The sequence below is a fragment of the Synchiropus splendidus genome, chromosome 2, assembly GCF_027744825.2.
Source record: "Synchiropus splendidus isolate RoL2022-P1 chromosome 2, RoL_Sspl_1.0, whole genome shotgun sequence".
NCBI classification, from domain to species: Eukaryota; Metazoa; Chordata; class Actinopteri; order Syngnathiformes; family Callionymidae; genus Synchiropus; species Synchiropus splendidus.
In genome coordinates, this window is record NC_071335.1 from 10,498,203 (window position 1) to 10,512,116 (window position 13,914).

Here is a 13,914-nt window from a genome sequence, read left to right on the forward strand (position 1 = left end):
GGGCGAGGTTGAGAGGAAAGCAGGGCAGGGCAGGATCTGAGCTGGAATGGGAGCAAGAACTGATTCCAAGACAAATTTAAAAAAAAAGCTCAGTGCAAACACACCTCGACTGGAGGTGGCGCACACTCGAGATGCCGCTGCTCGTGTCAGTCGATTCAGAGTGAATGAAGCAAACAACACTCCATCCCAGTCACGCGAAGATCTTCTCATGATTCTGCTGGTGTGACACAGAAGCTGAGATTGGAGTGTGTGACGTCGCTGCAGCAGGAGGAAGCGCAGAGAACAGCTCTCGATTTGGCCTCAGTGAGAGGCAGCATTGTTGGCGGCTGGGTGTGGCCGCGGTGGCTCCTGCAGCAGTTGCTCATGAGGTGTGGCGGACTTATTGGTGAAGAAAAAGTACACAGCTCTTTGTTGCAGCGGCTCATAAATCTCCACTCAGCTCCCATGTTTGTTCTGGATCAGAACTTGAGCTGCGTCTTTGCAACAAGAGGATCAGAGCAACAGTTTGCTGACAGCTCCTGGTCTGCTCTCACATTCATCACTCTGCTAAAGTGTTTTATACACGTCTGCGAGGAGACCTGGGCCTGACCCCAAAACAAGGTCAGGGTTTCACAGACGTCTGCCATGGAAGGTGAAACGTTGCTGACAATGACGTAACTGGAGCCATTTGTTTGTAACTCTTAAGTGGATCAGCAGTTTCAAGCCATGGACACTTGGAAAAAGGGAAACCAGGACTGACAGAGATGTTCTTCTTCCCTGTGACCACTCTTTTTAGAGCGGGTTTACTCCCCACTTGGTCCAGGGGTGGCAGAAATTTCTAACACAGACCTCAACTAAGGTCATTTTTATTGACCCAAGTGGCCGTCTTTGATAGGAAAAAGTAGTTTAAATGCAACCATTGAAGCAGTGAAGCTAGTTAGCTTCAGAGCACTAAAACTGTCCTCCTTCACCACCATCTCACAACACAGGAGACACTCTGGCTCTTCCATCTTTCATTTAATTTCAATTCACCTGCACCAATTTTAGGAATTTGCATCCAGATTGCATCGGGAGCTATTAAACCACCACACAAAATGATGGCTCCCGAGCCTTCAGTTTGAGATGCCATTTAGTCTGCAGCAAAGAGATATTTAGAATCAGAACTTTATTGTTGCATGGCCAGTGGGGATCCCACCAAGTAGGAAAGTGCTTTGGATTAAAGTGCTGTCATGAATAAAATACAATAAAAATAAATAAAAAACTAAACAAACAAAGGGCTGATCATGAATTCAACAGTCTGATGGCCGAGGGGAAGAAGCTGAAGTTAGTTTTGCTCCTCATCGTGTCACCAACTGACCAGCAAACGAAAGCCACTCGGAGAATCAACAGCATCATCTACAAACGCACTGGAGGTTCCAGGGAAATAAGCGGCTTCGGCGGAGCAGCTGGCTGATTACTGGACTCCCACAGGTTGTGGAATGTGGTGATGGAGAATTTCCCTCAGACCTCTGTGTTATTACAAAGCCGCTTTGAACATGGCGCTTTGAGGGGAAAAAAAAAATCCCTGTACAGGACGGATATATAGCAGACGGGGATACACCTCTTTTCATCGATAATTGTGAAATTATAATCATCACTGGCGCACTGCAGTTACAGCCATGTTGTTGTCTGTTGACTGGTGTAAATCATCGGCTCTTAGAATCATGATGCATTGGCTACTAGATGCTTGACTGGTCAGAAAATGATAAATATCAGTCAATGAGAAGAATTTTGGACACATATTGAGACGGGCAGTGGAGTCCGCAGGGAGCTTCAGATGGCGCGGCATGAGGACACGGTGTGGGTCTGTCGTGGAGAATGAAGAGCTGAGCCAGGAGCCTCGGAGGTTAGCTGATGCTGCCCAGGTGAGGAGTCCCTGGGGCAGACCAAGAACAAGCTGCAGGGGGTTGTTAAGGAAGCACCTCATATGCTGCTTCACTATGACTATTGAGAAGAGTTCATCCTGGAGCTTCTCCAACTTCAGTGAAGGAAGTAATGAATAATGGATCACGGATTAATGATTTGCCCTCAGTGCTGTTAATAGTAGCTCCAGAAAAAAAAGAACAACAAAGATAGCAGCGAGACACAGACCCAGATGAATTAGAGGCTGTTTCCTTCTTTGGCAGAAGCTCAGCTGGCTCACTTGTGTACACAGATGCGCGCACATACAAGACCTGCCCTGACACGCGTGCTCTTCCAGAACAAATGAGCGTGTGTGCACGCCAACTATGGTGTTTGATATACTTCCCCGAATGTCATATAGGCGTCGGAGAGAGTGGCATGTTTGGACAGGAGGTGACGGGAGACAGTCTGACACATTTCACAGAGAAAGGTTGGTGGAATATGTGACAATAAGAAGCATGATCTAACAGAAGAAGAAGGGAGTGGACAGCGTGAATGGGCCGACATGGTCAGAGCAGCTCTGGACACTGGCCTCGTCCACACGCGCACCATTTCCTGCTGAAACACCAGTGTAAAAGATGAAGGCTTTGGCTTGGTTTATTTGGACCTGACGAAAATCTGTCAAAACATTATGACCACCTAAAAGGTCAGGGAAACAGCAAGGAGCTAACAAACTGTGTTGTTGGTCCAGATACATACATTGACCCAAAAAGTCAGTGGCCTTCCTCCCAGACAGGTTTGGCTGCCAACGTAGATCGAAACAACAAGATAAGGCGCATGCACGTTAGAAAAGCATCGTCTCTTGCCGTCACCACACCTCTTTTCAAAGCCTTGCTCTTGGTGACACCATTTGTATACACCGCCGATGAGCAACACAGACGAAATTGGGGTACAATATGATTGTAAGGCAGATGTTTTCAACTGATGGCGACTCCATTTCCATACGCCTCACTAAATGCAGTCGATGTGAAGGCCAGATCACACACATCGACACACCAATGAATGTACTTGAGTAAATGCTCTAGTAGTTTAAAAAAGGCAGACAAAAGCGAGTGTGTTTGGTCTGTTTAATCTAAAAACTGCTGGAGTCTTTACAGCAGCAAAATACATGAGAACTTCATAACAAGACCGTGGTTTTAAAATATTTCATACTGGAATTGGCAAAGTTGCGATTGAAAGGCACATTTAAAATCTGTCACAGGGGTTTTGGAAAGTCGTGTGGACCCTCACTCAGGCTTCTACACGGAGCAAAAACTCTTAGGCATGAAGAGTAACACAGAGACTATGCTAAAAACCATGTACACATTTAGAAAGTGGTGGTTTGGACATGCTTAAAGGTGCCTTCGTGGTTTGCCTTGACATCAAAAATGAGATGACACAAGCTTGTGTAAAACAGTGTTAGACAAAGAACAGAACAGACTACTCTCGTGAACAATTATCAGACGGCATTTCAAACTTTTGAGGCACTGGAGTGTTGAGAGAAGGTCACAGCAGTTACTGAGGAAGTTTTTCTCGCCCACAGCTTCTTCTGTCGCAGATGGTTAGTCAGTCCAGGGTTGTGAGGACGAGACAGTTCAAATGAAGAAAAGAAAACAGTAGTGTGGATGTCACCGTTGAAGAAAGTCATTATTCGAATCAACGTTGAGGAGCAAAATAGTACCTATTTTGCTCCTAGAAGTAACTTGACAAACAGGGTGTGGGGTGTGTTGCACTTCCTGCTCTCCGCTGCAGTCAAGTTTGTGGCAGGAATCTACATTCTTACATTCTTTAGTTTCAGCTCTTCAATTTTTCCCATATTTTTTTAATCTTTGGCAACATTTTTAATAAAGTCTAAAGAAGAGTCTTAAAAAAAAACTTTGGTAATGTCTGCCTCCCTGCTTCAACTCAGGGGCGGAGCTGCAGAACGATCAGTGCTATCTTTGGGGATTTGAGATCACATGCGGGCGGCACCTACAGATACTATAGAAGTCAAAATGCTCCGACTGCTCACCTGAGTTTTTTAACACTGAAGGAAGCCTGGAAAAGGTCAAAGGTGGACACTGCTTAGGTCGGCTGACCCGCTGTTAACCTCATGACGGGTGTAATCGCAGGTTTAAGAGTGCTACGACGGAGCTCAGGGGTGGTGTAGGGAGTCAACTGTCTCGCTCTCTACGCTCTCACCTTTAACTACTGTGTGACCTTCTGTGTTAGGGGGGTGTCTGAGTCCGTCAGGGGAGGCATGGATGCCGTAGCTGAGCAGCAGCTCCTGCAGGCGCGACGCTGTCTCCATCAGCTTCCTCTTGTCGTCCTCCAGCGCGGAGACCTGCTCCCTCAGTTGGACCTCCGACTGAGCTAAACTGGCAACCCGACTCTCCAGGCTGCACACACGAGCGTGAGACACCTGCGAGGACGTCGTGACAACATTGAATTAAAAGTCACTAAAATAGCATGAGCCGTATTTAAACATGTTTGAATGTTTATTGAAATCCCTGCTGTTCATCTGCTGTGATGTACCTGCAGCTCCTCCAGCAGGTCCAGGTTCTGCTGCCGGAGGCTCTGATTAGTTCTCTCCAGCTGAGCCGCTCGCTGCTGCTGGTTGAGGGTTGGCGGAGTGTCCAACAGCTCGTCCTGCAGGACGTGGTATTCCACCTCGTAGGCCTGCAGCTGCTTGGACACGTCCATCTGACAAACCTGGAAAACACGCACAAGTTGTGAGGCGGGGAATGATGTTGTCTTGAATGATGACAGCTGTTGACAGCGATAATGAGGACACTGGCGTGTGGGCTGTTGATGCACAGTTCAGATGCTTGATTCTGTGGATGTTTTCATGTTATATTTTTGTAGCTAACTTATGGTGTTATTGTTCCATCTATCTTCTAATAAAGTTTTCTGAAACTGCAATGAAAACAACCGCTGCCTCAATCTGAGGAGGTGGTCATCAACTCCTTTTCTGATGGAATCATTGGTACGGGAGTCAAAAAAAAAAAACAGTCAGGTTAATAAAGAATTAAAGTTCACAGAGTCTTTGTTTAAACACTGTTTGTTTCAGTGAAGATTTCAAGAGAACCAAATACGTGACACATAAGTCTCTACCCCTCCGGGCGATAACAACAAGAAACAATCTTTTCAACTGAGTTTGACAGGTGAGCTCCATCACACTGACACGTGTCTCTGTGTTCAGCAGAAAAACAACCCAGCAGCTGTGAGTGGAGGAGGGTGTGGCAACAGCTTCCGTCAGGGCCTGGGTCCACGATCAGAAGTCAGGTCAGTTAGGTCAGTCGCACATGACAGTAATGTCAGGGAGAGGTGGACCGGGAGCCAAGCTCTTGGTCGATCATGAACATCCATTTCTATAGTGTGCCGTGATTCACCGCCTCCACTGACCTGGTTGATGGTCTTCTCCATCTGGACCAGACCCAGGTTGGGTAGCGTCGTCTTGATGAACTCCACGATGGACTCCAGGCTGTCATGCTGGAGAATAAGGGGCTTGTGGCTCCCCAGCAGACTCAGGGCCACTTTGAAGATGACCTCTGACCCCTCCAGGAATAACATATCTGATTAGGAGGAAGGTGGCGTCAGTTAAAAAAAGTAAATACCATGTGATGTGACATAACGGCCCCGTCATCAGAGATTCAACAGGTTTTCCACTGCGGCTTTATCGACGTCAATAGAAGCGAGGAAGCAAGCATGCATGAAGAGCAGGAAGAATAAGGAGAGACCAAGAGCAGGGTGTGTCTGCTGGCTGCTCTTTATGCGGGAGGGAGGGGTCGGGCTTGGCAGGATCGCATGAGATCACACAACAGATTAAGGAACAAATGAGGAGGCGTGAAGCCTCACCTACGATATCGAAGAACAACTGCCTGAAGATGCCCCGTGGCTCTAACGCGCACGTACATGCAAACACAGACGCACGCACATGTTATGCTCGGATGAACTCCAGGAGCCAGAAAGTCTCGTTCAGCGGCGGAGCACCTTTTAAGAAATTAGTGGTGAACACAACACACAGGAAGGAAGGCAGGAGGGATGAGGGCGACACAAGACACACAGGGTACTGCGGGTCTGATGGCATTTGTAAATCTGATGAACACTCCCTAGTCTTCAACATACACAATAGCAGTTTGAGAAAGAGTGAAAGAGTCACATTGCTATGGTCTGAATGGTAAACGGTTCTTAAGTATATAGCGCTTTCTGTGCTTATCCAGCAACCAGGGTGCTTCACACTCTCATGCAGCAGCGCGCCATCTGAACCGTCAGGAGCAAACCTCAAGCTCTCCTCAGAACGGATCAAAAGACTTGGTGCATCTTACCAAAGACTCTGGCCACAAATCCGAGGGGGAAGTGTGAGGCGAAGGCTGTGAGGAACCAGGGCGTAGCGTATAAACTGGGCCCGATCTCCTGCTGCTCCAAGTGGCTGTACAGATCTCGGTGGTAGTCGTGGAGCAGCCGAGACAACTGGTACATCTGAATCTGCCATGAAAGAAAACAACACATTTAATGGACACAACTTCAGTGTTCATGGGCGTCGAGGACAATAAATTCCCAAGTGCATCATGCTGATTGGAAACTAGCTGCACATCTCTGCCAAGTGCCATAAATTTCAGCCAAAGCAAGGTGCTAATAAAACCATTACGACACAACAGGGCAGTAACAAACAAGATTTTTATGGCTTTGGAAGGATAATGTGATGAAAGAAGCGAGCACACCATTCTTAAATTAACCCAGAAGAAAGGCTGGCAGCAAAAGAACTTTCCCATCACCATATATATATATATATATATATATATATATATAGTGGTGGGACTTTAACAAGTTAACTATTAGGATTAATTCATTAACAAAAAAAAGATTTTATTTAAATTAACAGTTCTCTCTCTCTCGGTGCTCTCCAGACAACAGGGAGCCTTTGTCAGTGCAGGAGTTCCTGGTCCACTGATCACACTGATGCACAAGACACGTGGCAGCTTGGATGATAACAACAATAACAAACATGGAGGAATCCCTGAACAAAAGCAAACAAAAGCAATCTATTTGCTTTTGTTCAGGGATGTATATATATATATATATATATATATATATATATATATATCCACCATCGTGATTTATTGTGCTATTGTCAAACTGATGCAAAACAAACAGTATTTTGTTGTTTAAATATATGTATGGCTCCATCCTTTCATTCAATAATATCCCAAATTCATTCAAATCGAAAATGTGGCTTCTTGTGGATATATTTTTTCTCTCTCTCTCTGTTTGGGCCATTTTTTGTTATATATACAATATATATAACAGGAAAAACTGAGAACAGAAAAAAAAACAGAAACTGTGCTGAAATCACCAAGTTAAATACTGACTATTGGTTTGACAGAAAGAATAAAAAGCAGTCTCTTTAGCCATCTAACACTGTTGCTTTGATGTACCAAATTATATAATTCACCACAGCTCATGATTAAGACTCGGGTTATCTAGTCATTTCAGTCATACAGGTATATTTGCCCAATTTAAATGTCGACAAACAGGGTGTGCATGAGTCAATAAGTATGGCAGCTTTTCTCCATAATAATTGGGGTAATTGATTGAAATTGGAGTTAAATTGAGCAGTGCCTTGAGAGCCCCACCCATGGGCTCGAACCAGAATGTGAGCACCCACTAAACATACAGTTACGTCTGGATGTGAGAAGCCTTCATGCATTTGTATTTCTATCTTTGTGGGGTCCGTTCACTGACATAACCCTTTCCCCAGCCTCTCACCCTAAACCCAACCACCCAAAACAAACCTTAACCAGAACTCGGAACCAAACTGAAACCCAATATGGACTTATTTTTTATGTCTTCAGCCTCAAATTGAGGCTTGGATTTGTGGGCCCAGTCAAACAGTCCCAAAGAGAGAAGGCATGAGGTAAGGACCTCATGCCTCGTGTTTTGTCAAGAACTGGCGTCCAGAAGTGAGGATAAACCAGGTACACACACCACACACACACTGCACATTTCCTGTAAATCAGCATTCGTCAAATAAAAACCTTTAAATATCATTATACTAATGAAACCTTCACTACCAGGTGTGACACAACCAGGTTTTTAAGATAATTATACCAATGTTGGTCATGAAATTTAAGTGCCCATGTGCCTCACCTGCAGGATAATCATGTCAGGCCTGTATTGTTTCCGGAGCCCGACGTCATACATGAGAAATTTGAGCATGTTGAAGGCGTCCTCCTCCCCCATGTGTAACAGCAACACGCCTGCCATGAAGGACAGGCCCTGGCAGTAGCCCACCTGAAGACAAGGCAGAAGCATCCAGCACATCAAGTACTGTCAAGGCTGAACAAATTCATACAGCTGGAAATTTCTGAGATGCATTTTTGGGGTAGTCGCAAACTAGATGCAACGTCCTACAACAACAATGACTCAGCTTTACTCATTTCACCCTCAAGCGCCTGCTTCATTTGAGTCACTCTTGTTGCCAACAAAAGTACCTTAGGGGGGGTCGGTTTTGTTGTTGTTTTGTTCCAGCATTGCACACTTCAGTCATTACACAACAATATAAGCCTCTATGTATTTGAGTGTTTGCAGTGGTTTAATGTATCACACCCAGTCCCCAACATTTATCAAAGATTACACCGAAGATTAGGCACATTAGGTTGGGGAGAGTCTGAGGAGTGTGTGAGTGAGGCGCTGGACGTGTACGAGGACAGCGAGGGGGGTTGTGCTGCAGGACCGAACAAATCCAGGTAAAAGACACAGTACATCAGCTCTCAGATGTTTCTTGTTTGCTCTTGTTATTGACGGACAGGCAGGTGAGGTTAGGGAGTTTGATGTTTATTGATGCTATAGAGATTTGCAGAGAGAGTAACAGGAAGTAATGGAAGAGATGTTGATGTTCATGGATGTGGCAACACGTGCCCGAATGACAGGGAGGGAGGAGAAGGGGAGATGAGGGAGAAGCAGTGGAGGAAGGAGATGAATTCAAGAATTGGGGATCTAAAGATCAAGGGAGGGGAAGAAGCAAGTGCGGGCAGGGTGAACAGGTGGAGGCAACTGTCAGGGGTGATTTGTGACAGAAGAGTGGCAGCTTGAGTGAAAGGGAAGCTCCACAGGACAGTAGTGCGACCTACCATGATGTATGGTATCTACAGTAGCTCAGACACAAAGACAAGAAGCAAGTTACCTGGGGTCAAGGACAGGATTAGAAATGAGTATATCAGAGGGACAGCAAATGTGAGGTAGTTTTTTAGGTAAAGTTATGGATGTCATCAGTTTTGGACTCGTGAAGAGGGGAGACAGGGAACAGAAGAATGTTAGCCATGGAGGTACCAGGCTAAAGAAGGATCGGAAGACAGCCACTGAGGTTGAAGGATGCTTTAAAGGAGGGCATGAAGAGGAGAGGTGTGACTCAAGTGGATCATAGGTTAAAGTGGAGGAGGCTAATGTGATGTGGCAAACTCAGATGTGAGGTGCAGGATAGTTTCAATGTGTATGTGTGTGTGTAGTGTCTTGGTCTGTCTAATGTGTCTCATGCTGTTTGGTGAACGGGATCAAGGTCACCCACAGTTCAAGCCTTAACATAAACCCATGACTACAATGTGCAGGGACAAGTGCTTGCTGTAAATACACACAAACAATACTAGCAGTACCTCAGGGTCCAGAAGAGAGTATGCCTTCAGTAAATTGTAGAGAGACAGCTGCCCCGCCCCCAGCTGAGCCTGGAAATATGGATGAGTGGGAAAAGTGCGCCCTGAGAAGAAAAACAACAGACCTGTCACCTGCCTGCTCTCCACCAGCGTTGAGTTTAATATCGTGGACACAAAAAAGCGCCTTGTGTTGACAATGAAGCGGGTTAATACCTAACATCATAAACAACTTTCAACATGAATGACCAGCTGCCTCAGGGTCTGTGAACCTCCAGACTTCCACTGAACAATAGGTGACTATTAAAAAAACAAACAAACATGTGTGGACCTATTCCAGACACAAACACACATCAACATGGCTTTACGTGAAACATGCTTGTCCCCCCATCATCATGTACATTCTGAGCAGGTTGACGGTCTTTCAACATTGACAGGATAATGAGGGCCCTGCATCTGAGAGGGTGCATGCTCAACTTTGACTTACAGGTGATTAACAGCTGTGTGTGTGCTTGTGAACAGAGGTCTTGACTTACGGTGTGAGTGACATGGAAGCTTTCGGAGAAGACAATGACGCCCGTGTGAGCGCGTGGAATTTGCTGCCGGGGCTTTTTCTAAGAGAATGTAAGGCCACAAGCACCTCCCTTGCCTGAAGCTGTGTGTGACTGAGGGTGTGTGTGTGTTACATTTATAAGATGCCGCATTTAAATTTGTAACACGCTATAGAATTTAAGACATGATGAGTAAATTCAGGTGAGTCACTATTTTGAGTAAAACACTCGTAGGTAGGTAGCTAGGTAAGTAAGTAGGTAGGTTGGTTCTGAAGTTTACACCTTGTTTACAATGAAACTGCAATTTTATTGGTGCATATCATGGGTGTGTGTGTGTATACGGCCAAAACATACCAAGCATGTGTGAGCTGGGGTGTGAAAGTGTGTTACCGAGATCTATGAGGATGGCGTGTTGCTGCGAGGTGAGCTGCTTCAGTAGCTCTTTGTAAGGAATGTCCTTGGTTGGTGGTCGCGAAGGGACGGTCTGTTTGAGGAGGTACTGTTCGGAGAGAAACTTCCAGATCTCGCCCCGATGCTGTCTTGGGACACCTGCCAGACATGAGGGAGGTAACAGAGATAAAGAAGGAACTACACGGATGGTAGGGTGGAGTCAACTACAAATAAACAATAAAGCAACTATCCATAAAAGACAAAGAAAGTTTTGGGGAAGCCACAGTCTTTTTAAGAATATGTGCTACTACATAAAACTATATCTACACAACGCAGGTAAAAGAATGTAAGGAAAAACCAACTATTAGATACTGAAGAATGTGATGAAAGCATAAAGAAAAAAAAAAAGAAAAAATAATTCTGTATGTCTCATAAATAACTAGCATTCACACAAGCAGCATAGTAAAACGTTATTCCTATTAATTTCGTCAATTTCTTATTTGTATCCTATCATATCACGTGTTAAACTTGATCAAGATGGGAATGTGGATGTATGTTTGAATTTCAAAGTATGAAGTACACGGCTAACCACCAAGTCAGTTCAATCAGCCGCCTAGTAAAAAAAAAAGTGGCTTGTATTTTCTCCCCCGTGGACTGTGTTCTAACTTTTGTTCAAATTTGCTTTATTGTGTTTCACTTAAGTTAATAAAGTAAGCTAAAAACTATACAATAAAAAAAATAAAATTGCAATGTTCTTCAATAACATGCAAACAAAAAAATGAGGAAAAAATAATACTGTTTACTATCATAATTATTATCACTAATAATAATAACACAATTAAAATTACTCAACATGTCTTAAGGCCAAACCATGGGTGGGGAAAATAAACAGTGTGAGACACGTAAATAAAATGAGACACCTATTAAGAGATCATGTCATCAGTGCCTTTCTTCCACAAAAGAGATTTTTAGTTTTTAATTTTATGCCAGTAGGATTGCTAAAATAATTACTTAGACTTCCGATATCTGCTGGATCATGAACACGATTGTGTGTTTAAATGACTATTTAGCATGGCAAGAACTCTAAAATGACAAGAATAAGGAATCTGAGATGGGGAATTTAAACTTAGAACCACTCTGCTATTTAAAAAAAAAAACCACTTCTGCTCTGTTGCAAGTCAGGTTTTCTGTCGAGCTTGACTGAACTTTCAGAATTGATTTTACTGAGAAGGCTGTGCAACTCTTTAACATGAGATAAATTTGCACCATGTTCAGTGGTCCTGCTGCTGAAGATGACGTAATGTGCAAGGATTTTCTGCATAGAATAACCCTTGAAGGAGTTTCGGTAGTTTAAAATGAGCATGTCAAATCGTGTCGGCGAAGGCAGGACTGTTAATGAGGGGTTAGTTAGTGACTCCACAGCAACTGAAGACTCCTCATAAAACTGTGGTTAATATTTACAAATCCTGGCCACTGTGACAAACATTGTCAAGAACTGACTTACCTTGTGCAACAGCAGCATGGACGGTATCGCTGTCAAATTTGACTTTAGCCCTCGCAGGAGTTCCTAGCATGGTCTCCCACACCAGAGTCACCTCCTTTAGACACGGCGTGATCTCTTCATAGTCCAGCTTCAGACGCTTGTTCTGCAGGTTGCTCTCCGAGGCTGCAGAGAAAAGACACAATATTCAAATGTTGATCATGGGTCCTCTTTCCCTCCCAAAGTCAAATAAAATTATTTTTTACATTTAGATTAGATTATTTTTGACCGGCAATGGGTCATTATTGATTATTTGTGAATTCAAAACAATAATTGTGAAGTAAATATGTCTTTTTTGTGTACATTTTTAAGGTTTAAAAGTGTTCTATTAACCATTATGATGCACAGTGCCTCGATCAAATGGGACTGTATCAAAAAATAGAATATAATGAATGTAAAAAAAATGAACTCATCAGTGGGAGCATATAGACTCAAGCATTCGGTGAATTCCGTTGGAACATGTTGACAGCAGTGATCAAAGCAGGTGAGGACACACCCTGGGCCTCACAGCAGCTCCTTTCTTTGTGGCAACCCCGTCCTCTCTTTTCCCCCCGTATCTACTTTCTCTTTTTATTTCTTGTGTGAAACTCAACCGAATTGTTTTGTCTCTTCCTAATGCTTTGTGTGCGGCGTCCACCCAGTGACCAGCTGCAACTTGGCAAAGCTGACAAGCAGTCTTCAGGGATGGTAGATCATTTCCTACAGATGTCTCATGCTTTCCAGGAAACTGGAATTATGTTCATGACATACATGTACCGGGGGGGGGGGGGGGGGGGGCTGGAGTGATAAATCCAAAATATTGGCAGGAAGCGTTGCGCGTAACCGAACTCAGATGGTTCAGAATATCTCGAGAGGTTAGGAATTAGTTTCAGAGCTAGTAGCCAGAGTGACCTGAAAGGCAAACGGGTAATAAAATAAGTGAACTTGGAAGGGGCAGACGGCCGACACACCCAGTGTAAGAATAGATCCTTTTAGTGTGGCGGTCCCCCAGCACCGTCTCTTATCAGCTGTTTGGAGTGTCGTCCACAAGGACTGGCTGGCTGGCTTCTGCCCAAATACAGTTTAAATGCTTCAGTCTGCAATCTCTGCTGGCCTGGAGCTCTCTGTTTGTCTTCCATTCTGTAAGTGAAACACTCCACCCTTGATAACACACATCCTGATAGGCTGCTCCACCCTGGAGCTGACAAACACGCACGTTCAACAATACGCTGTGCACACACAGACTTCACAGCAGGTCATAAACCAAAAGATGATGCCCCCACTTGGAAAATCCCTATGACAGCACGAAGCCAGTCCCTCTAGTCACAAACACCTGAAACCTATTTCAATACATTACAATTATGCTTGTTCCACCCGATAGAAGACTCAACACAATGGTCAATTAAAGGCACCAGATTCACTACGGACGACAGAAGGGAACTGGACTGAGATGGGGTCCAGTATAGATATTGTGAGAGTGAATTAAAAACACAGCAGCTAAACCAATTTACCAAGACAGAACAAGTCTCAGTCCCAAACGCGCAGGATGAAACTTCCCATTCTGCAGCTCTTTTTTTCAGAAGCGCCTTGTTGCTAGTCAACATGAGTGTGAGCAGTCGACATGTTCCAGGTTTAAATTTCTTTTCATCACACATAAGTCTGCAACACCTTCCTGTGGTCGAACTCTCAAGTTAGCCAATTACAATTAGCCAAATCAGTCAAGTGTTCAAGCATCACAGGAACCATAACAGGCCTGATCGGAGAACATAAAGCAACTGGAGATACTCAGTGTTTTGGGGAAAGCAAAGGTTACCCTGACAACTACAAGATGATCAAATAGACATTGGGTAACTCGAGCACAGAACACAAGTGGAAATGAAAACATTCACCTTAATATCGGCCAACACCCACTCATGTCACTTGACCCATT

General features: G+C 44.4%; 1 protein-coding gene across 2 annotated transcripts in view; it reads right to left on the minus strand.

The window, feature by feature from the left end:
* Positions 1-2,615: 2,615 nt before the first annotated feature.
* LOC128754883 (TBC1 domain family member 1-like) overlaps positions 2,616-13,914 on the minus strand; it is a 32,442-nt gene continuing 21,143 nt past the window's right edge. Inside the window, exons 15-22 of one of the 2 annotated variants that reach the window (XM_053857837.1) lie at positions 11,970-12,131; positions 10,466-10,624; positions 9,531-9,631; positions 8,029-8,172; positions 6,207-6,366; positions 5,284-5,453; positions 4,414-4,590; positions 2,616-4,300 (exon numbers count right to left, since the gene is read on the minus strand). In XM_053857837.1, coding sequence (XP_053713812.1) covers positions 4,034-4,300; positions 4,414-4,590; positions 5,284-5,453; positions 6,207-6,366; positions 8,029-8,172; positions 9,531-9,631; positions 10,466-10,624; positions 11,970-12,131 — 1,340 coding nt within the window. In that variant the 3' untranslated portion in view covers positions 2,616-4,033. The remainder of the gene's footprint in view (positions 4,301-4,413; positions 4,591-5,283; positions 5,454-6,206; positions 6,367-8,028; positions 8,173-9,530; positions 9,632-10,465; positions 10,625-11,969; positions 12,132-13,914) is intronic. The other variant, XM_053857839.1, reaches the window with a different exon arrangement.